General features: G+C 56.7%; 1 protein-coding gene across 1 annotated transcript in view; it reads left to right on the forward strand.

Annotated features, from left to right (window-relative positions):
* Nucleotides 1–5,448: 5,448 nt before the first annotated feature.
* Nucleotides 5,449–23,774, forward strand: part of CACNA1B (calcium voltage-gated channel subunit alpha1 B) — a 195,201-nt gene continuing 176,875 nt past the window's right edge. Inside the window, exons 1-3 of the mRNA XM_073806930.1 lie at nucleotides 5,449–5,850; nucleotides 6,841–6,946; nucleotides 9,956–10,095. Of these exons, the coding sequence (XP_073663031.1) occupies nucleotides 5,567–5,850; nucleotides 6,841–6,946; nucleotides 9,956–10,095 (530 nt within the window). The 5' untranslated portion in view covers nucleotides 5,449–5,566. The remainder of the gene's footprint in view (nucleotides 5,851–6,840; nucleotides 6,947–9,955; nucleotides 10,096–23,774) is intronic.

The following is a 23,774-nucleotide window of genomic DNA, read 5'->3' on the forward strand; positions in this document are numbered from 1 at the left end:
AAACAAAACAAAAGGTAAACTCTGCGAGGTGATGGATGATGGGTGTGTTGGATGACCTTACTGAGTCTTCCTTTCACAATGTGTACACGTATCAGATCATCACATTGTGCACTTTCAGCTCACACAATGTTGTATGTCAACTGCATCTCAGTAAAGCTGGCGAAAAAGGGGGAGGAGCTGAAGAGGTGCTGGAGGGGAAGGTGGGCAAGGGGCCTCCCACCCTCTGGGGACGGGCCAGGGGCCGAGCTCCTAGGATAGTGGAGCCTGGTTGCAATGCCATTGCCAGCACGCAACAGGACCAACCCAGGCCCCCTGAGGACTTCTGGGGGCACAGTGGGTGATAGCCGTCTGCCTGGTTCGTGAACTTCTGCGGTGGCTGGAGCCTCGTGGGGGCGTCCCTGGGGGTTCCAGGTGAGTAGGACAGAGGGGGAGGGACCACAGACCCCTGCCAGGAGGGGTGGGGGGCGCAGGAGGTGCTGAGGTCATGGGTGGGGAGCAAGCCCGCTGGAGGCCAGGGAGGAAGAGGATTGTCACTGGGGCTCCCAGCTCAGCCCGGGTCCGTGCCCTGCATCCCCCGCAGCTCCTTGCTCCCCTGGATGAGGCTTCACACCTGCTCCGCCTTCTGCCAGCCTCAACGCCCCGCTCACTCTCAGCTCTGATCTTGCCTCTGATTTCAGTGAGAGTCACAGTCCAGAGGTGGTCCTCCTCCCCCGTTAACCCGCCAGCCTGCCTGTGTCTGCGGTCACGTCCTCCGACTGCCCTTCCTGTCAGCGAACAGGCTGTCTCGTGTCCGATGGCCTCTGACCCAGACGGGGCAGCACATCCTTTCTCTTGCATCTGGAACCTGTCTTTCTATTGAGTCGTTCCAATCGGCACACAAGGTCCAGTAACATCCACTTCCCTAAATAACCCACAAAACTCCCTTCATGGCCTGTGTCTCCAGCTATTGTTCCACGTCTCTGCTTCTTTGCAGGAAATCTCACCCAACAGCTCTGTCCACCTGCTGTATGTACTTCCTCATGAGCCATTCTCTTTAATCCACTCCCCTCAGCCTGTTTCCCACTCCTCTATGGAAACTGCTTTTCTCAAGGGAACAGGCACGTCTGTCTTTCATGCCAGTGATTGAATGTCGGTCCTTATCTCTCTGGATCTCTCCACAGCGTTTGGCAGATGACTGATTTCTCTCTGGACACACGCCCCTCCCGTGGCCCTGGAGCACTGGACTCTGCTGTCCTCCCCTCTGAGGGCTCAGGCCGCTCCTCTGTCTCAGTCATCTACTCGGCCTTGCCGAGCACCCTAGGGGCCTCTTCTCTCTGTCTACACTTACTCCCTCAGTGATGATGACTGCTGCTTCAGGCGGGGGTCTGGCACGTTTGAAGGGACTATCTACCATAAATTGTGCAGGGCGCAGTGAAACCTCGAGGGAGAGGACGTTGCAGAAACAAGGGAAGGGGACAGAACCCCGGACCTGGAAGGAGAAAAAGGAGGGTGGAGAGGGCGCCTGACAGGAGCTGGGACCTTCATTTAGGACTTGCAGCCCACCCCAGGTGGTCAGTGGGAGGGGCTGGGGGATGAAGACCCTGACTTCAGCCTTTCCTCCCTCCACGTGCTCACCGTTGGCCCAGCAGAAGCGGGAGCCAGAGGTCGAGGGAATGAGCTGTGTGGTCTACGTGTAACTGGGCAGGACCCTGCGGGCTTTCCCAGGGACAGACCACCCTGTGTCTCCCGCCTCTTGTTTGTAGAAAAGCTTTAGCCTCCTAGGCCTTTCCCATATCCAAAGAGCAAATGTAATCAGAGAAGTGAGAAAATGCGGAAACAAAGGAAAACAGACAATAATAGCTTAATCATAGAACAAAGTCCAGGACCATAGTTTCTCCTCAAGGGCTATAGATAACATCCTGAGCCATACCCTTGGGCTGTTCTGCAGCTACTAAAACCCCCACCAGGTGGGAGAGGCTAACTGCACGCTGCCCACCAGCACAAAGACCCCAGATCCGCCGGAACCAGAAGGGTTCTGGTGCTGATTCTCAAAATACCATCTGGTTACCTCACCACCAAGCCATCAGAAGGACAAGCTGATCAGGCACCCGCCACCCTCTCCCTTTGCCTTGCGTTTAAAACCCCTTCCCAGAAAGCCTTTGGGGAGTTTGGGCCTTCTGAGCATAAGCTGCCCACTCTCCTTGCTTGGCCCCATGTTGGATGCCTTGGAATAAATGCTGCACTTTCCTTCACCACAACCCAGTGTCAATAGATTGACTTTACTGCGTGCAGCCAGGCAGACCCAAGTTTGGTTCGGGTAACAGGTCCGCACACGGCACAAGGTGGGCAGGGTGGAGAGGGTGGGACGGTCAGACAGGAAGTATTCACACAGCTTCCAGATTCACATCTTCAGCTGTGACCTCTCCTCTGAGCTTCCGTTGTGATATCCAACTGCCTACTCAACATCTCCACTTCTATGTTAAATGCAGAATCCTGTGACCAACAAGCTCTTCCCTCATCTCCTGTCTCAGTAAGGAGCATCAGTCCACAGTTGCTTAGGTAAAAAACTAAAAGCCTCCATTTCCTCTTTCACATCTCACAGCGGACACATCAGCACTTCAGTCAGCTCTACAATAGGGCCCCTGTGCATCGTGCCCCTGTCCAAACCGCACCACCTCTCTCTTGGGCTTCTGTTAAAATCTCCTAACTGGCCTCCCCGTTTCTCTCTGTGACAGGCCTGTCGGCAGCCTCCCCTGCAGCCTGCCCTTCCAGTCCCAGCTGAGTGAGCCCTGATTTTGTTTGGAGCTACTGTTTGCCCACCTCCGTGGACGACAGCAGTCCTACTCCTCTTTGCCATACATTCACTTCCCCATCCTCCTGAAGCCAGGAGTGGTACGTGGCCCAGGTCTGCCCAGTGGAGTTTAAAGGGAAATTTGCTGGGGAGCCTCTGAGAAACCTTTCCTTTGTTATAAAATGATGTTGTATGTTTATTTTTTTTTAATGGATGTCCTTACAGATGGCCAATAGGCACATGAAGAGATGCTCAGCATTGCTAATTATTAGAGAAATACAAATCAAAACTACAATGAGATAACACCTCACACCGGTCAGAATGGCCATGATTAAAAAGTCCACAAGTAACAAATGCTGGAGAGGGTGTGGAGAAAAGGGAACCCTTCTACACTGTTGGTGGGAATGCAGATTGGTGCAGCCACTATGGAAAACAGTATGGAGCTTCCTCAAAAAACAGAGAATAGAGTTGCCATTCAGCAGTGGGACTGCCCGCAGTCCCACTCCCGGGCATATATCCAGAGAAAACCATAATTAGAAAAGAGACATGCACCCCTATGTTCATAGCAGCATTATTTACAATAGCCAAGACATGGACACAACCTAGATGTCCATCCACAGATGAATGGATAAAGAAGATGTGGTACATATATACAATGGAATACTACTCTGTCATAAAAAAGAATAAAATAATGCCGCTTGCAGCAACATGGATGGACCTAGAGATTATCATACTAAGTGAAGTAAGTCAGACAGAGAAAGACAAATATCATATAATATCACTTATATGTGGAATCTAAGATATGACACAAATGAACTTACCTATGAAACAGAAACAAACTCACAGACAAAGAGAATAGACTTGTGGTTGCCAAGGGGGAGGGGGTGGGGGGAAGGATGGACTAGGAGTTTGGGATTAGCAGGTGCAAACTATTTTTTATATATATATATATGTATAAATGAGCCACTTTTCTCTATAGCAGAAACCAATACAACATTGTAAATCAACTATACTTCAATAAAATAAAATTTAAAAAATAGATGTCCTTTTTACACCTGCCTGTTCCTTCCTATCTGAGATGGTGGTGTAAAGACATGATGTCTCATGCTGTGGCAGCCACCTTGGGCCGTGAGGCGACAAGCATGAGGACAAAACGTGCAGGTGGTGACCACAGGAGGGAAGAGGGATAGGAAGAGTCTGTGTTCCTGAAATAGCATACTTTATGACTTAGTAAGTGAGGTTAAAACTATTGTATAGTCACTGACACGTGGGAATTGGGTTGCTTACCTCTGAATACATCCTAGGTGATGCACACACTGTACCCCTGCAATCTGTTCCCCAGCAGCCAGAGGGATCCTTTTGGAACAGGAGTCAGATGACCACCTGTCTGCTCAGAACTCTGCTCTGACTTCCCATCACACTGAAGACAGAAGCTGGAGCCCAGATCTTGGCCTGCATGGCCACCCCAGGGTCTCTGCACTCAGTGTCCTGTCTCACTCTACAACATTCAGGTCCACTCAAGGATCATTTCCTGAAAGTTGTCTTCCCTGACTGGGTGGTAGAAAAGCCGCTCCTCCCCCCCCCCCCCCCCCCCCCACCCCGCATCCTTATCTCCTTGTTCTGTTTTCACAGCGCTGCTACCTGGTGCTGCCGGCAGTATTGATTTGCTGTCCGCGTGCTGGTGGAAGGGACACTCGCCTTACCTCCTCTGCCACTGACTCAGGAAAGGCTTCTTGTTTGAACGTTGTGAGGACCAGATGAGCAAATCATGTGTGGATCGAGTAGAACAGTGCCTGGCGCAAAGTAAGCCCAGTGTGAACATTGCCGTTCCTTGTATGAGGATGTCTTCTCCGTGAAGGCAGAGCTGGGAGCCTAGCGCCTGGCACCTAATAGGGGCTTAGTGGAGAGGCTGGTTGGCTGGCTGGATGAATAGCATACAACAGGCTCTCTTTAAATTTTTATTGAAGGAATGGTGGAACGCAGGAATCTCTGAATTGAGGTTTTGGAGCTGATTCGGTGTGTGGTGATGGCAAAGTCCAGGATACGATTGAGGGCGGAGGGGCCCCAGGACAGAGCTGTGCATCCTGAAAACCCAAGACCAGGGAGTTGAAAGCATCCTCTATACTGATGTCGAAGACCCCGAAAGGATGGCAGGAGAGGGCCAGGAGCCAACATCTTCTTGGAAGAGGCCGGTGTCCGCAGCGAGGGGGAGGGGAGTAGGCGATGTGGCCGCTGGGAGGAGCGAGGTGTGGAAAGAAACGTGGGGAACTAGGGGCCTCCCCCTCCCCCCTTTGGGCTACAGCGTCTCGCAGCTGGTGATGCCTCCTGGGGGGAAGGAAGGGTTCGTTTGTGCCGCTCAGCAAGCCGTCGAGGACTCCCAGCCCCGCCCAGCTCCTGGCCTGAGCCTCCCAGTTCAGCATCTGGCCAGCGGCCGGCCGGGCGTGAGGCGGGAGGGCGCACGCGCACCGCTGCCGGCCAGCCCGGGCGCAGCCCAGGAGGACCTGAGGGCCGAGGCGCAGCCCCCAGGGCCGGCTGCCGGACCCGGCAGGGGGACAGGGCGGGGGCGGCCAGCTGGGGGCGGGGCGGGCGCGGATTGGTCGGGCGCTGCCACGTGACCGGCCCCTTATAGGGCGTGGTGCGGGCGGCAGTGTCGGGTGCGGCGGCGGTCGGCCGGGCGAGGTCCCTTGTGGGTCCGGCGGCTCCGCGGCTGCTCCACTACGAGCGCCAGGCGCGCCCCGCGCCCTCCCATCTCCGCGGGGCCGCCGGGCTGGGGGATGCGCGCAGCGCCCGGGAGCCATGGTCCGTTTCGGGGACGAGCTGGGTGGCCGCTATGGGGGCGCCGGCGGCGGGGAGCGGGCCCGGGGCGGCGGGGCCGGCGGGGCGGGCGGCCCGGGCCCTGGGGGTCTGCAGCCGGGCCAGCGGGTCCTCTACAAGCAGTCGATCGCCCAGCGCGCGCGGACCATGGCGCTGTACAACCCCATCCCGGTCAAGCAGAACTGCTTCACCGTCAACCGCTCGCTCTTCGTTTTCAGCGAGGACAACGTCGTCCGCAAATACGCCAAGCGCATCACCGAGTGGCCATATCCTGCCGGGGGCCGGGCCGGGCGGGGACCGGGGGCCGCCCGAGGTCGCGGGGACGGCCACGGGTGCGGCGTCGGGCGTCCGCGCCTCGCCGGGTCTGGGAGGGGCGGCCTGGGCGCGGGGCCCCGGGGCGGGGGCCGGTCGCGTGCGGCGCCCAGTGGCCATTTTTCCTGGGGCTGGAGGAGGGTGCGCCCTGGGGAGAGGTGCATCGGGTCGGCTCGGCGAGGAGGGGGCGGGGCGGATTCCGGACCCCCTCCGCGCGCAGCGTGTGCGTGCGTGTTTGTGTGTTTCTGTGTGTGTGTGTGTGTGTGTGTGTGTGTGTGTGTGTGTGTGTGTGGTCGTGGTGGCAGCGGCCGCGGGAGCGGGGTGGACGCTGGGCGGAGCCCCCTGCCCCTGGGCTCGTCCCTTCGCTTCCACGGTCCGGGCGCAGAGCGCGCGGCCAGCCTGGAGGGCACCCGAGGGCGAATCGGTGTCTGTGTAGGTGTGAGCACCCGGGGGACGCGAGCCGGTGCGCGCGCCTGGCTGCAGGTGCCTGTGTGTGTGCGGGCATAGCATGAACCTGGTGCTGCGCGTGCGTGCGTTCGGGACTCTCGGTACATGTATGCTCACGTGCCTGTGTAGGTACATGTGGCTGCGTGTGTCTTTAGGGGGGAGTGTGCGCCTGCGCGGGGTCCTTCCTCCAGCCGCGCGCTGGGGGCCCACAGCCCCCTCCCTCGGGGCGCGGGAGCCTGGCGGAGCCGCGGCGGAGACGCTGTCCGCGGTGCTGACGGCCGCGGGGACGTGCTGAGGGGCTGGTGGCCGCGACTGCGGAGGCGTCCCTCGCGGCGGCCCCGAGGATGAGGGCGGGAAGGGCGGGGTGGACTCCGGACCTGGTCATTCTCAGCCCCTCCGGAGGCGGCCTGGCCCCGGCTGCTGCACTGCGCGCTGTCGGCCTTGGCCTCCTCGCTTCTCCTCTTTGGCGCCTCCCGGCCAGTCCTTAACCCACGCACTCCGTTTGAGTACATGATTCTGGCCACCATCATCGCCAACTGTATCGTGCTGGCACTGGAGCAGCACCTCCCCGACGGAGACAAGACGCCCATGTCTGAGCGGCTGGTGAGTGCGGTGGTGGCCGGCCTGAGGGCGGGGCGTGGGGTGGCGGCAGCTTGTCTGATTCCACGACCCTCTAAGGATCCGTGACTGGGCGCAGCTTCCTCGGGCAGGGTAGTCTGGGCAGCTCCCCCTCTTTCAGGGTAGGAAAAGGATAGGACCCGGGCAGCTGGCGCTTGCCTGAAGGGCCGGGAGAGCGGGATAGCCAGCTCAGCCCCTGCTGGGGAAGGGTGGCTTGAGAGGGGCCATTTTAGCCCGCAGCTGCTCTGCCCAGCGTGCCACCGCCACCCCTACACCTGTCCAGTCCACGCGGACTAAGAAACTAAGAGCTAAAGCTGGGGTGTGGGAAGGGCGTTCATAATGGCCCAGGTTAAGGAGGGTCAGGCTCCGTGAGTGGGGTGGGGGCTAGCTGCCCACCCTTCCCTGCAGGGCTGTGATAGTCTTCGGCCCCCGGGGTGCAGCCCTTGGTCTCGGGACCGTCAGCCTCTCCTTCAGAGCTGTCTTCCCTGGCTCTGCTTGGAATCCCTTCCCTGTGGTCCCGCCACTTCCCGTGGGAAGCACTCCTTCCCAGCCTTTCTTCCCAAACGTCCCGAATATCGCTTCCACCCACTCTTGCCCGGAGCTCCCCAGACCCCTGTGGTTTCCCCTTTTGGAGTACAGAACCCACAGGAGCCAGGATGCCAGGTCAGGGTGTCTGGAGGTGCTGGGGCAGAGGGAAGGGTGCTGCTTGAGGAGGTGAGCCCCATTTCAAGGGTGAGGTTATGTCCCCTAGCCCCAGCCACCCCAGCTGCCCGGGCCCCTTTGCCTGGGCTCAGTGTGGGCTCCCAGGGGCCTGAGAGACTGAGCTTCAGAGCAGAGAGAAGGAAGAGTAGCTGTGGGGATTGGAGAGGGAGCCTGGGGCCTGGCTGGAGAGCCGCCGGAGGTCCTGAGGTCCCGAGGAGGAGACACTTCTGGAGGCGCGGGCGGCCAGAGGCCGATGCCTCTTCTCCACACCCTGGCAAGTGACCACTTCTGTCCAAGCTCCTTCCCTAACTTCAGTGGAGAAAAGCGTTGATGAAATAGGGCCTGTTCAGCGCTCTGCGTAGGCCTTGAACTCCAGGCAAGGCGTGGTCACATCCCTAAGGGAGTCCAGCAGGGGTGGGGCCAGAGGGAAGCAGGCCGGGGGAGGGGTGGGTGCGGGGGGCAGGGAGGCCAGGCTCTGGCAGCAGGCCTGAGTGGGCCAGCCGTGTGTCCAGCCACGTCTGAGCTCCTGCCTCACAGGTGAGGGAGGGTTTGCTTTGTGGTGATGGGCTTCGGTACACTTGTCGGGGTTGGGGGCTGAGCTGTTGGGAGAGTAAGCAGAGTGTGCCCCCCGGAGGCTGCTGAGATGGATGGGAGGCCGGACACAGCGGGCCTGGAGAGCAGGCGCCCTGCGGCCCAGGGCTTAGGTCTGGAGGCTGCTGCTGCCAGAGGCTGGGAGGGGGCCGTGTGGCACAGGGGCGGCCTGGCCCGGGGTGGGGCCTCCACAGCTTCCTGTCTCTGGGGGCTCCGCTTCCCACACACCCATCAACTTCCTGAGTGGCCTTCAGCCGGAGCCCTGCCCTGAGCCAGCCCTGAGCCAAGTGTGATCAAGGATGGGGCTGGGGGAAGGGCTGTGAGGGAAGGTCTGGGCAGGGGTCTGGGGAGGGGCCCCGCCCCGTCTCCTGGCGCTGGCTTACTCTTCTTCTGTGAACATCTGTTTGCTGGGGCCCAGCTGTTAACCCAGGGCAGGTGGTCCGCAGCCTCTTCTCTCGGGGAGAGGGGACCCTCCAACTAAACCAGACGAGAAGCCTCCGGGGAACGATCCTTCGTGAGTCAGCATCAGGGTGGTAGGACAGGAGAACTGGGCCACCGTGGACGCCAGGCTGAGGGTGCCCCAGGTCAGATGGGAGAGCCCTGGGGGGCCAGGCTTCTCTGGGGAGGAAGGCTCAGGCCGCTGGTCCTGAGTGGGAGCTGGCAACACCCACAGGGAGCCAGTCTGGCCCTCCCCTCCCCTCCCCTGCAGCCCCGGGAGGCTGGTCCCTGGCCCCGAGGCTCGACCCCTCCCTGGCGGAGCAGCCCTCGGAGGACAAGTCGTCCTGTGGCTCCCACAGTCCTGGGGGCAGGACCTCCCCGCTGCCCCTTTGTCCACTCCTGTGTCTGTGGTCTGCACTCAGGCTGTTTCCCATGCTGACCCTCCCCCTGTGTCCCCGTTGTCCAGCTTGTGGGGTCACCTGCACAGAGGCTCTGTCTGCCACCCTTCCCAAGTGTGTGGTGCCCCTGGTCAGTCTCCACGCCGCCTGTGTGTCTTCTCCCTGAGTCCACGCAGCTCATCCCCACTGTGCTCGCCACCAGGGCCGGGCCCGTGTCGGCCCTGCCCTCTCCCATCCCCATTCTTTTCTCACACTGTTCCCTCCGCCTGGAATTCCTTTCCTTTTCGCCCAGCTGGATGCCTCGCCCTCCAGAGGCTCCCTGAGGCGCGGCCATGCTCGCTTCCACCAAGATGTATATGTTTTGATTATCCAGAAGGTGTGTGTTGAAGGAATGCGTGGGTCCTGGGCTGTCCTCTAGGGAGTTGGGCCATTGTCCCCATAGCGGTTCGAGCTCAGGATCAGACCCAAGTCACCTCTGGGTTAGGATTTGTCTCTGCCTCTAGCAAGCTGTGAGTCTCCGGCCCAGTTCCTGACCTCTCTGTGCCTCAGTTTCCTCTAGGATGGGGATGATAATAGTGCTTAATGCATGTGGAGTATTATAACGATGATTGTCCTAGTGATTGTGGGAAAACCCCCCAATTTTCTTATTGCTTCCCCTGCTGCAGGGCTTCCGGGGGTGGGAGCCCCCCCTTGCTATTGTGATCGGGTGTCGCTGGCCGCGGGGACAGGGCCACCTGCCCTGGTAGGGAAGCTCGGCAGAGGGCAAACAGGCCCGTGATGGAAGAGCCGAGTCTGTGGGTGGTGGGGGGTTTCCTCGCCTGCCACACCCCCGGCGGGGGTGACCTTGCTCTGCGCTTCTCCTCAGGACGACACGGAGCCGTACTTCATCGGCATCTTCTGCCTCGAGGCCGGGATGAAGATCGTTGCGCTGGGCTTCGTCCTGCACAAGGGCTCCTACCTGCGGAATGGCTGGAACGTCATGGACTTCGTGGTGGTCCTCACGGGGTGGGTGCTGGGCCCGGGCTGCCCTCTGCGAGGGGCGGGCTTGGGCACGCTGGAGGCCCCGGCTTCGTGCTGGTCCTCACAGGGTGGGTGCTGGTGGGACGGGCATTGTTTCTCCCCAGGAGGCGCCTGGGCTGTGATCGTGGCCGAGGGGCCGTCGACGGTGCTCTGTCCTCGGGCGAAGCTTGCTTACAGAGCTGCTGGTGCCGTGGGCAGGTCACCAGGGCAGGGGAGGGCTCTGGGCCTTATTCTGTAAATCCTGGGCTCCAGCCTTGCCTCTGTCGCCCCATGATCTGGGGGGCTCCTGCCTGAAGGGTTCTCGGACGCGGCTTCCTGGAGCTGTGCTTGGGTGAGGCCGCGCCGGTGTGTTGTCACAGTGTCTGGTTCCAGGAAGGAGCTTAATCAGTGTGTCCTGCCGCCCACTTTCCTTCTCAGACGGACCCTGACAAGTGCCAGCTTGTGGTTTCCAACAACCCAGGAGATCCAGAAAGTCGCCGTGGGCTGGGCTGCTTTGAGAGCAGGCGGAATGCCCTGCTCCTCGTCGTGGAGGCCCCAGCCTTTGGGCCAGGGTGTTTCCGTCGGCCTGATGGGTATTCAGGCCTCTGCGCTCCTCCTCTGGCCAGTAGAGGCTGAGGCGGGGGCTGAGCTGCTGTTGCTCCGGCTCTGGGCTGGGGTTGGGGGCTGAGCGCCTGGGTGTTCGCTCCACAGGACCTGTTTGCACAGCCCAGGTCCCAGAGGCCCCGCCCCGGCGGACTGCAGCCGCGCTTTCTGGGACCTTGTGGCCCCAGGGAGGCTCGGAGCCCCACTGTGGCCCAGAACACTCCTTCCAAGGGACAGGAGGCTGTGGCCAGGTCTCTGTCCTGTGCTGCATGTGAGGACACACAGACTTGGCTAAATGGCCTCTGGGCTCCCGCAAGAGGCCCCCTCACCCGCCCCGTCCTGGGGGGCCTGCCCCGCTGTCTGCTCGAGCTGCCGGTGGCCTGGCCCCAGAGGTGCCTGCAGCATGCCCGACATGGGCCAGAGTCGAGGTGGCCTCGCCTTCGGAGGGTCTCTCCCTGGAGGTGACGGAGGGGCCGGTGGGCCTTGTGCCTCAGCCTCCCTTTCTGTCTTTGCACCAGCCTGTCACCGGCTCTGACGGGATGGGTGCCGCTGAAATCGGATATAATAAGCTTTCTGGGAAACTTGCTGTTTTCCTTTCATTTTTCCTAATGACCGAGTAGGGAAGGGAGCGGGGAGCCTTCTGCTGGGAGCCGTGCGGTCCTGTGGTACGGCGTGCACCGTCCACACCCGCCTGCTGCCCTCGGTGGCGGTGGCAGCAGGGGCTTTTACAGAAAGCCCTCTGGGGTCCCACCGATGTTGCTGGTGGGGATCTGGTGGTGGGTGTGGCCCCTCGGAGGGCAGGGTGCTCCCACAGCCCGGTGGGCACTGCGTGGGCTGTCGAGGAGAGTCGCTGGCTGTTTACATCTCTCTCCCTCTAGATGTGAGTCCCTGAGGATAAGAACAGCGTCTTATTTTTCAGGGTGTCCCCAGAGCCTAGCTCTGGGAGGGCCCCCAGGAGGGTCAGGGAGCATCTGCTGAATTAATGGGCTATTGAAGCTAGGGTGCTCTGTGCTTGGGCCAGCTGGGAGCTGGGCGGGACGGTGGGACCCTGCCTCTGGGGGTGCTGTCCGTGGTGCTGAGTGTTTGGACTGCTGGGAGCAAGCCGGGGAGGCAGGACCCCTGGGTCTTCCAACAAGCGTGTCCTGATTCCAGGTCCAGGGAGCCCCGTCCTCCTGTGAGGGCTAGGAGAGACCTCCAAGGCTGGCTGCTCTCTCTTGCCATTGACCACACTCTCCGGGGCACAAGAGAGAATAGGATGGGCTCACTTGCCTGGGAGCCCCAGCAGGGGGATCCCAAGGGTCCCGAGACCTTAACTCTGCCCCCAGCCCGGACTCGGAGATCCTGACCTCAGTCCGTCTGTTTCTCCACCTCGTCTTTCCTACCTCTCCTCGCTTCTGCCTTTTCTTCACGTGGGCCCCTCTCCTACCCCGCCAACCTGTTTCTGTCTCTCTTTCCCTCCCTCCCTGTCCCCTTGTCTTGTTCTCTTGGCCTTTGTCTGCCTGTTTCTGATCTTCTCTGCCTCACTGACCCTTTATCTCTTCTTTGCCATCTCGGTATTTCTTTGCCTCTCGACGTCTCTGTATCTCTGTGTCTTTTTGCTTTTTCGCTCCCATTCTTCCTCCGTCTATTTCTCTTTCTGCCTGTTCTGTGTCTCTCATCCGGGTCCTGGAGTCTCCGCTCTTGCTGGAAGTTGGCACCAATGGTTTCCAGGCTCCCTCTCTCTGCACCTTGTCCCCAGGGGTGGCGCTGGGTTGGGGGGGGGTGATCTGTGTCCCAGAGCCACGTGCGGGAGCTGCTCTGTTGCGCCTGGTTGCAGCACCCGGGGACTCGTGACCTGTGTGTGTACTCGTGTATGCGTGCGCATGTGCGTCTGTGCATGCGTGCACGTGTATGTGTGTGTGGTGCGTGATGGAGGGAGGCCCTCGTCCATTTTGGGGTGAGTACTTGCCCCAGGGAACCCGGGGAAGAATGCCTAACTCTAAGCCCTCCTGAGCTGAGGTCCCTGTGGGTAGCCATGGCGGGGGGTGGGGACATTATTTCTTGGTCCCTTTTTAAAAAATTAATTAATTTATTTGTTTATTTTTGGCTGCGTTGGGTCTTCATTGCTGCACGCGGGCTTTCTCTAGTTGCGGCGAGCGGGGGCTACTCGTCCTTGCACCGCGCGAGCTTCTCATTGCAGTGGCTTCTCTTGTTGCGGAGCACGGGCTCTAGGCACGAGGACTTCAGTAGTTGTGGCACCCGGGCTCAGTAGTTGTGGCGCACGGGCTTGGTTGCTCCGCGGCATGTGGGAATCTTCCCGGACCAGGGCTCGAACCAGGGTCCCCTGCATTGGCAGGTGGATTCTTAGCCACTGCGCCACCAGGGAAGTTCCCTACTTTGTTGTTTTTAATTAGGGTTGACTTAATTGGTGCTCAGAGGGCCGGAGGCCCATGGTGGGGAGGGGAAGGGCTCTGGCCGGGGAGGCCCTGGTGCTGACTTGTCCCCAGAGGCCAGCTGGGCTCCCTTCTACTTCTGAGGCTGGCACGCAGGTTGTGGGAGGGCCCCGATGGAACGAGGGCCCCTCCCTGCATCAGGGAAGCCTCTTAACCTCATATACTCACCTGTAGACTGTGCCTGGGTGCACGCTTGGCATTGCAGGGGGCACAGCATCTAGTCCTGGCCACGGAGCCAGGTGAGGGGCTGTCCTGCCTGCCGCCCTCTGCCCTCCGTCCTGTCCACGCGTTTCCAGCTCCTCGAGCTGCCCTCGCCTGGCACTGCCCCGCCCACTCACCAGCCCTTGATCACTCATTTATTCAGATTCAGTGAGCCTTTGCCCGGTGCTGAGGAGGCAGCAGTGAACAGGACCCCCAGGCCCCTGCCCTGTGGGCTGTGTTTCTGGGGGACCCAGTCTCCCTGCCCCGCTCAGTGTCCTCTCGGTGCGCAGAGGGTCGGCAAGGGCAGGTCATGGCCACATCACGGTGCCTGGGGGCAGGTGTGCCGTGGAGACCGCTCCTTCTGTGACAGCACTGTGCTTCATCTTCCCATGTAGGAAGGGGGTTAAGGAGAACACAGTGTGGACTGGGAGGCTGTTGCTCGGTGTCGGGGGGTCAGAGAAGACTCCGTAGTGAGGTGACTTTTGAAGGATGTGAGGGGATGAGCCATCTAGATTTTTGGGGAGAGGTCTTGGCTGGTGGTGTCAACACCAGGACACAGGTGTATCCGTGGCCTTTAGTGCCTGAGACCAGACAGGATCCCCAGGGAATGGGGAGTTTGGAGGAGAAGCTGCCCATGACTGAGCCCCGGGACCCCAGAGTTGACACGTTGGGACTGGCCGGTGAGGTGGGTGGGGACGGTGTTGAGGAAGGGGGAGCGTGCTCTCCTCGGGCAGGAGCAAGGGGAGGATGGATGGCTGAGTGAGGCGGTGGGCGCCGTGCAGGTGATGGGTTCTCCCGAGGGCTTGCAGGGGAAAGCCCTGTGGGAATGGGCAGGGTCCGTGGTGAGCACCTGGGGCAGCTCTTCCACCTTTGAGGGAGTTTTACAGCAAAGCCGGCAGAGGACTGGGCAGTGGCAGGAGGGAGGGGAGGGGCAGAGGGTTTTATTAGGCGGGGGCCGGAGCCTGTGTGCAGATGGGCCAGGTCCGGGAGGCGGGGGCTAGCGGTGATGCAGCCGGAACGCTGGAGTGATGTCCTAGGTGGATGAGGGAAGCTAAGGTCCAGCGTCCCGGAGTCCACGCTCATCTCTCTGAAACAGCGGGAAACCGGAGGGTGAGCTGAGTGTGCGCGCTGGGCTGTCGGATGAGCAGGAAGGGCTGGGGCCGGAGCCGTCCCCTGACTTTGCACTTCCACTGAACCCGGAAGCTGGCTGTCATCTGAGGCTGGAGTGGGAAGCAGGTGGAGTGAGATGGGGCGACGGGGGGAGAGAGTGAGTGCGGAGTACCTTCACCTGCCTCGGCCTCTCACCTTCTCCTCGGCCCCGTCTCTAGTCACCTTCCCTCCTCCGCCCGTTGACCATCTGGCTGGCCGTCCATCCACTTGTTCGTTCGTGTGGAAGGTATTTGTCAAATGCTCTGGTTGCTGGGGACACGGCAGTGGACGTGGAGCTTGCGTCTCCCGGGGACACAGGCGACGCACAGCTCTTGCCACGCAGGGCAGTGAAGCAGGAGGCCGGGGCGGGGTGGGGGTGAAGTTCCCCTTCACGGGGGTCAGGGAAGGTCCCTAAGAAGGACCTTGAGCAGAGGTGTCCTGAGCTGGGGGTGGGGCAGAGCGTGAGGATGTGGGGAGGCCGCGGGGCCTGCTGGGGGGCTCCGGGTGCAGGGGCCGGTCCTGCGGGGGGGGAACAGTGCCCCAGGGAGGCCATGGGGCTCGGACTGGGGTGGAGCTGCAGGAAGCACTGGTCTGGTTGACTGTCCTCAGGAAACCCGCCGGCACCCCCGAGTGTGGCACCCGCATCCCCAGCCTGTCTGAAGCTGGTGTGTCCCCACGTCACCACCTCCGCCCTCCCCGTCCCATCAGCAGCCCGCAGCCCACCCTACGGTCCTGAGAGGTTGATGGCAGCTGGGAGTAGGGGCAGCAGCAGGGTCCCCTCAGACCCCGGGGGCCTCTCTGTGCTGGCAGAGGGCCCCAGAATCCCGAGGCCATGGGTGTTCCTGCCCCTGTCACAGCCCCAGCCCCAGCCCGGAGCTTTCCTCAGGGACAGCAGAGAAACGTGTCCCAGCTCAGACAGGTGACTCCCCAAGGGGACGTTTCCAACCACAGCCTCTCATTTCACTCCAATTACAGGAGTGAATTTCTTTCCAGGACATGTAATTAGAGCTCAGGGTCCTCCCTCCCTGGCCTGGGCGTCCTGTGGGAAGCGGAAGGTGGAAGGCCAGCAGGCTGGCGCCGCCTAGGGAGAGGAGTTTGTACTGGGCGTGGACGCGAAGTTGGTCAGAGGGCGCAGGAGAGTGCTCTGGGGAGGCCAGGCCACGGAGGACACCGCCCTGAGTGAGGAGGGGCCAGCAGGTATGGGCCAAGGTGCGCAGTGACCCTGTGTCCACGTGTGGCAGCCAGGGACGCTGTGCCTCACCATGGGTGACGCTGTGTCCAGGTTTGAGGTGACTAGGGACACCGTGTCTGAGTGACCAGTGGCAGTGGGTCTGGACGTGGGCTGACCCCAGTGCATGTCCGAGCGTGGGCACCAGAGCTCACGTTCAGGGCTGGGGCCGCCGCACGTGGGCCCCTCCTGCGTCCTGTGACTGCAGTCCTGCAGGCGGGGTCTGTGATGCCTGGTCAGGTCGGGGGTTTGCTGGACTTTCTCTTCCATCCCCACCTGAGGCTGGGAACGGTTGGGACACAGGAGGGGCCTGAGTTCTGACAAGCGGCCCCCGGAGCAGCAGAAGGAGGCTGTCTGGTCCCCATTATTACGCTCCAGGCAGCATCCCCGAGGCATCACTGATGATTCAGAGCAGGCCTGGCCCCAGGGCTCCGCAGGCCTCCTGTGCTGTGTGGCCGGGTCGGAGCTGGGTGAGGGCACCCTGTGCCCGGCCCCTAGGCGCCTGCCTCCTGACACTGGCCGCCCACGGGGCCTGTAGTCCCTGGGGACAGGCCCGGAGCCCCGTGCTGGGTCGGGTGGGATCCGCCCTCACGCTCGCCGCTTTTACCCCCTGCCTGTGCCTCTGCCCTCCTGTCCCCCCCATCTTCCTCTGATTTAGGGCTCTTGTCACTCTCCTGGGGGGTGTGGGGAGCCGGAGCCAGGCCCCTCCTGGCCGCTGCCTGCAGACCCCACCCCAGGTGTTGAGGGAGAGGCCCCTCTGCCCAGCTCCAAGGGCCTGGGGATCCTGGCAGGACAGGGAGCACAGGCTGTCCGGCCTCGGACCCGGAGCTCAGCGGAGGTGTGCCGCGCTGCCGGCTCTGGTCCCGGGTGCTGGGCCCCCTGGGGCTGCCGCCACCTGGTGCCCACAGGATGCCAAGCCCCGAGTGCCTCTGAGAGGCGGCCCGGGGCAACTGCTCACCTATCCACGCATCCTGTGCCTGGTGCACCTGCAGAGGTCACAGGAGGTCAAGTCCATGCCTGGGGAGGGCGGGAGCGTTCGCCCCTGGGTGGTGGGTACACCTGCAGCTGCCTGGGCGCTGTCTTCCTGCTTAGCTCCAGGCGGCTCCCCTCACCCCCACTTCACACCGCTGAGCCCAGAGCTGCAGACTCACCTGGAGGTGAGAATGGTTGCTAATGTCTCCTTGGGTTACCAGGCCTGGAGCCAAAGCCAGTCCCTGGCCTGGGGAAGCGGACGGGAGAGCAGGTCCTTCTCGGGATGGGCAGGCCAGGCCTCATCTCCACCCAGGGCCTCCCCACCGCCTGCAGCCCATCTGCACTCACACTGACCTGGAACTCGCAGGTCCCGCTGGTCACCTGTCACAGGCCCCTGGGTGTCCTCTCGCTCACGCAGCCAGCGCCTCGCTGCTGCCCCACTGTGCCCCTCTTTCTCTGGGTCTCAGCCTCCCCCCAGGGGGGCCACTCTCAGAGCCGCCGACACTACAGCCCCTCCCGGAGAGAAGGAGCCCGTGTGCGCAGCTGGGCCCCTGCTTCCTGCGGGATGGGCTGTGCGTCTGTCTTCTCTCAGCTCACCCCACCTTCCCCACCTGGCGGGCCTCTCTGCCCTTTTCTCGCCCCAAGGGGCTTCCCTACTGGCTGGCTCCGTGACAACCCATCCCTGCTGATGGACGTTCCCCCCGAGAACTGTTAGTTCAGGCGCTGTAACAGAGGCCACAGACGGGGGTCGGGGGCTGAGACAGCAGACGTTCCCCGTCGCACCGTCTGGAGGCTGGACGCCCGAGATCAAGGCGCCCACAGGGTTGCTTTAGGCGAGGCCCTCTTCCTGCCTGCAGGCGGTGGCGTTCCCACTGTGTCTTCACGGGACTGCTTCTCCGTGTGTGCAGAGGTCCCTGGCTTCTCTTCGTGTTCTGTTAGATTCATCCTATTAAATTAAAGCCCATCCTTGTGACCTCGTTTAAGCATTTACCTCCTAAGAGCCCCATCTCCAAGTACAGTCCCTCTGGGGGTTCGAGCTTCACACCGGAATTTGGGGGGTGGGGGTGGACGCGGTATCGTCCATGATAGGCTGTGCTCAGACCCCAGGCTCCTCTGATGAGCGTCCGGTGGCCCCATTGCCTCGGTGCCCCGGTTCCCAGTGTGCAGCAAATACTGTGGGATTGGAATCCAGCTGGGAGAGCAGGGAGCCTGCCCCGGCCCCCATGGGCACAGGGTGCCACGTGACTGACCCTGGGCGATCGTGTGGCTCCAGGCCCGGCTCTGCTGTGGCTGCCGTGTTGTGGGCCCGGGTGAGACGTCTGTAGGGCCAGTGTCTTCCTCCCCGCCTCACCTTGCGCTGACCGTGGCCCTTTCTCACTCCTCCAGGTCTGCTGTCAGCCTCCCGGCCTGACAGCACACAGCAGCACCAGACACTGAGGACGCGCTGCAGGCAGGGCTGCCCGCCCACCCTAGGGCCCCTCCAGCCTGGACTGGGGCAGGGGGCGGGGGGCACTGCTGAGCCCGTGGGAGGTCCGGGCGCGTCCTGGGCATGGTGAAGCCTCCGGTGTGAGGGTGGGAATCCCTAGGGAGCCGCCAGCACTGCCACCCCCTCTGCCTGTGGGCCCTGCACCTGCCCTCTCGGGCCTGGGTTCTGAGGGTCCAGCGATGGGGAGGGGATGGGCGTGAAGCAAGAGCTTCCTTCTTCCCATCACCTAATCAATTCTGGGACCCAGTGTTTCCACTGGGGTACAGTCTAAGGCCGGCCAGCCCCGCAACACACACTGATGCAAGGACACAGCAGAGGCACGTGCGAGACCCCTCCAGCCCCGTCCCTGCCCGCATGGCCTGGACTTGGTCTCCATGACGGGCTCTTTCCAGGGGGTATGACCCCTGGGGCGGTGCACTTACTTGTGCTTCTCTGGATCCCCAGCCTGGGAGGTGGGCAGTGGGGGTGCAGAGCCCTCTGGTGAAAGCACCAGAGCAGGTGGGCAGAGGGAGGTGGGCAGCGTGAGCTCCTGAGACATGGAAGGGAGAATGAAAGATAGACGCTGACTCTTCCATGAAGTTTCCTGTGTGCTGGCTGGCCAGCTAATGTAATCATCCTACAGCCATCCTGGGCTAGATGCTGTCATTAACATCCCCTTTTAAAAAACTGAATATCTTATTGTGAGCTGATTGTAGATTTACAACATGCAGAGAGGGCTCTGGGGGTGATGTCCTGGGAAGTTAAGATGTCGACAGTGGCACAGTCAAGACGCAGAAACTCCATCCCCACCGGGACCCCCCCTGCCGCCCTTTTGTATCTGCTCCCGCTTCACTCTGGTCTCACTGCTTCTCAATCCCTGACAACCACAATCCAGTCTCCAGGTCCATCATTTTGGCATTTTAAGAACATTATGTAAATGGCATCGTGCCTTTTGGGGTTGGCTTTGTTCACTCAGGATGATTCTCTGAGGACGACTGAATCACACTGTTGCATGTGTCTGTACTTTGTTTCTCTTTACTGCCCGTTGTCTCTTTAACTGTTCACCTGTTGAGGGACGTGTGGGTTGTTTCCAGTTTTTGAAATATCACCCACAAGGCTGTTCTGCACATCCATGCCCAGGTTTTGTGTGAACATAAGTCTCCACTCCTCTGGGATGAACGCCCAGGAGTGCAATTATGGGGCCGTATCGCAGTTGCATATTTAGTTTTTTAACAAATTACCAAAGTGTTACCCAGAGTGGCAGTACCATTTTACATTTTTTAGAATTCCCACCAGGCATGTATGAGTGCTCTAGTTTCTCCATACCCTCCCAAGAGTTTGGTGTTGTCACTGGTTTTTATTTTAGCTGTTTTGGTAGGTGTGTGGTGACACATCATGGTGGTTTCGATTGGAACTCCCTTAATGGCCAGCGATGTTGGGCATCTCTTCATGGCTTATTTGCCATCTGTGTCTCCATTTTGGGGGGCGTCAGTGCACGTATCTGCTCAGGTTCTACTTGGCTCGTTAGATACTCGTCAGGTTTCTCCCAATCTGTAGCTTATTTTTTCATCCTCGTAACAGGGACTTTCGCAGAGCAAACTTTTGAATCCTAATGAGGTCCAATTTATCAGTTTTTCCTTTTATGGATAGGGCTTGTGGTTTTGAGTCTAAGAACTCTTTTCAGCCCTAGGTCATGATGATTTTCTCCTATTTTTTTTCTGAAAGCTTTATCATTCTATATTTTATGTGTAAGTCTGGGATCCATTTTGAGTTCGTTTTGTGTCAGGAGTGAGGCTGAAGTTGAGATTCTCTTTTGTTTGTTTTCTTCCTGTGCGTGGCCACCCGGTTGCTCCAGCACTTGCTGGAAAGCCTGTACGGTGTATTTCCCCCGCTGAGGCGTTCTGTGTCTCTGCCAGCAGTCAGCTGAGCATGTCTGTGTGGGTCTGCTGCTGTTCTATAGATCCGTGTGTCCATCCCGCCACCAGTTTCACACTGTATTGATTACTGTAACTGTTTAAGTCTCAAAATTGGGCAGACTCATTCCTCCCACTTTATTCTTTTTTTAAAAAAAGTGTTTAAGAGTAAATTTAAAAAAAAACTGTTTTAGCTATTCTAATTTCTTTGCTTCCATACAAATTTGGGAATAATCTTGTCAATGTATATGCAAAATCTTCACAGGAATTGTATAAAACCTGTGTGTTAATTTGCAGAGAATTGTTATCTTTACTATGTTGAGTCTTCCAATCTGTGGACGTGGTATGTCTCTCCATTTATGTAGACCTTATTTGATTTCTTTTTTTTTTGAATTTTATTTATTTATTTTTTATACAGCAGGTTCTTATTACTCATCCATTTTATACCTATTAGTGTATATATGTTAATCCCAATCGCCCAATTCGTCCCACCCCCCTCCTTTCCCCCCTTGGTGTCCATACGTTTGTTCTCTACATCTATGTCTCTATTTCTGTCTTGCAACCAGTTCATCTGTACCATTTTTCTAGGTTCCACATCTATGCGTTAATATATGATATTTGTTTTTCTCTTTCCGACTTACTTCACTCTGTATGACAGTCTCTAGGTCCATCTACGTCTCTACAAATGACCCAATTTCGTTCCTTTTTATGGCTGAGTAATATTCCATTGTATATCTGTGCCACATCTTCTTTATCCATTCGTCTGTCGATGGACATTTAGGTTGCTTCCATGTCCTGGCTATGGTGAATAGTGCTGTAATGAACATTGGGGTGCATGTGTCTTTTTGAATTATAGATTTCTCTGGGTATATGCCCAGTAGTGGGATTGCTGGGTCGTATGGTAGTTCTATTTTTAGTTTTTTAAGGAACCTCCATACTGTTCTCCATAGTGGCTGTATCAATTTACATTCCTAGAACAGTGCAAGAGGGTTCCCTTTTCTCCACACGCTCTCCAGCATTTGTTGTTTGTAGATTTTCTGATGATGCCCATTCTAACTGGTGTGAGGCGATACCTCATTGTAGTTTTGATTTGCATTTCTCTAATGATTAGTGATGTTGAGCAGCCTTTCATGTGCTTCTTGGCCACCTGTATGTTTTCTTTGGAGAAATGTCTGTTTAGGTCTTCTGCCCCTTTTCTGATTGGGTTGTTTGTTTTTTTAATATTGAGCTGCATGAGCTGTTTATATATTTGGAGATTAATCCTTTGTCCGTTGATTCGTTTGCAAATATTTTCTCCCATTCTGAGGGTTGTCTTTTCGTCGTGTTGATAGTTTCCTTCACCGTGCAAAAGCTTTTAAGTTTCATTAGGTCCCATTTGTTTATTTTTGGTTTTCTTTACATTACTCTGGGAGGTGAGTCAAAAAAGATCTTGCTATGACTTATGTCAAAGAGTGTCATTCCTATGTTTTCCTCTAAGAGTTTTACGGTATCTTATGTGATTTCTTTCATCAGTATTTTGTAGTTTTCAGGACTCAAGAGCTGTGCATGTTTTGTTAGATTTACATCTAAGTTTTTCTTTTATTTTTGCACGAGTACAAATGGTATTATGTTTAAAATTTCAGTGAACATGTCCACATGTTCACTGCTAGTATATAGAAAAACAGTACATTTTTGTATATTTATCTCTAATCCTGCAACCCTGCTGAATGCACTTGTTAGTTCCAGGAGATTTTTCTTTTTTTTGTTTTAAGATTCTTTGGAATTGTCTATGTTGACAAGTATGTCATCTGCAAATAGGGACAGTTTTATCTCTTTCTTTCCAATCTGTCTCCCTTCTCATTCCTTTTCTTGTCTTATTACACTGACCAGGACTTCTAGTACTAAACTGAATGAGAGTGGACACCTTTGCCTTGTTCCCAGTTTTAGGAGGAAAACATTCAGACTCTCCCCATTAAGTATAATGTTTGCTGTAGGTTTTTGTAGATGCTTTTTATTACATTGAGGCAGTTCCCCTCTATTCCGTTTTTTCTGAGTTTTTTTGTCATGAATCAGATTTCTTCTTGTTAGTATCAGATTTCATCCAGTGCCCTTTCTGCTTTGGTATGATCTTGTGACTTTTTCTTCCTTTGCCTGTTAATGTGGTGGATTACAATGATTCATTTTTGAGTATTGAACCAGACTTACTTCCTGGAACAAACATGGTCATGGTATATAATTCCTTTTATATATTGCTGAATTGTATTTGCTAATATTTTGTTAAGGATTTTTGCATCTGTATTCATGAGGGCTATTGGTCTGTCATTTGTTCCCTTTGTTTTGTTTTGTTTTTGTTTTTTTGGTACTGTCTTTGTATGGTTTTGATATCAGGATAATACAAGCTTCCAAAAATGGATTTGGAAGTGTTCCCTTCTCCGTTCTATTTTCTGGAAGCCATTGTGTAAAAATGCTGTGAATTCTTCTTTAAACATTTGGTAGAATTCTGCAGTGAATCCAGCTGGGCCAGGAGAGTTCTTTTTAGGAAGCTCTAAACTTATGGATTCAATTTCTTTAATAGTTATAGGGATCTTCAAATGATCTATTTCCTGTTGAGTGAGTTGTGGTAGTGTGTGTTTTTTGAGGATGTAGTCCATTTAGTCTAAATTGTCAAATTCATGTGTGTAGAGTTGTTCACAGTAGTCACTCATTATTATCCTTTTGATGTCTGCAGGGTCTGTAGGGATAGCCCTTGTCTCGTTTCTTACACTGGTAATTTGTGTCTTCTCTCTTGATCTCTTTTGGGAGGTTTAGGTTAGTCGTACTAGAAGTTTGTCAATTTTATTGATCTTTTCAAAGAACCAGCTCTTAGTTTCAATGATTTTTTCTTTCTTTTTTTCAGTTTTACTTATTTCTGCCCTTATTTTTATTATTTTCTGCATTCTGTTTGCTTTGGGTGTATTTTACTCTTTTTTTCCTCAGTTCTTGTGGTGAGAGCTTAGATGCGTGATTTGAGACGTTTCTTCTTTTCTAGTGTATGCACGTGGCATATTAAATTTGCCTCAGCACACTTTAGCTGTGTCTCACACATTTTAATATGTTGTATTTTCAGCTTAATTCAGTACCATGTGTTCTTAAATTTGCCTGTAGACTTTTCTTTGATCTGTAGATTGGTTAGAAATGTGCTGTTTAGTTTCCAAATGTTTGGAGATGTTCCAGTATCTTTCTGTTATTAATTTCTAGCTTGATTCCATGTGGTCAGAGAACACACTGTATGATTCTGATTATTTTAAATTTGGTAAGGTTTATTTTAGGCTCAAGATATGGTCTATCTTTGTTTATGTTTCATGGGCACTTGGCAAGAGTATGTACACTGCTGTTTTTGTGTGGCGTGTTCTATACATGTGGCTTAGCTCCTGCTTGTTGGTGTTGCTAAGTCTTCTGAGTCCTTGCTGACTTGCTGTCTGGCTGTGCTGTCAGTTGTCGAGGTGGGTGCTGAGGCCTCCATTTACAGTTGTGCATTTGTCTCTTCTTCCTTACAGTTCTATTGGTTTTTGCTTCACACGTTTTTTGGCTCTGTTGTTGAGCACACACAGGCACACCTCGTTTATTGAGCTTCACTTTATTGCAGATAATGCGTTTTTTCACAGATTGAAGGCTTGTGGCAACCCTGCATAGAGCAAATCTATTGGCGCCATTTTTTCCAAAAGCATTGGCTCGCTTTTTGTCTCTGTGTCACATTTCGTTAA

Source organism: Tursiops truncatus, chromosome 6 (genome assembly GCF_011762595.2).
Source record: "Tursiops truncatus isolate mTurTru1 chromosome 6, mTurTru1.mat.Y, whole genome shotgun sequence".
Classification (NCBI taxonomy): domain Eukaryota; kingdom Metazoa; phylum Chordata; class Mammalia; order Artiodactyla; family Delphinidae; genus Tursiops; species Tursiops truncatus.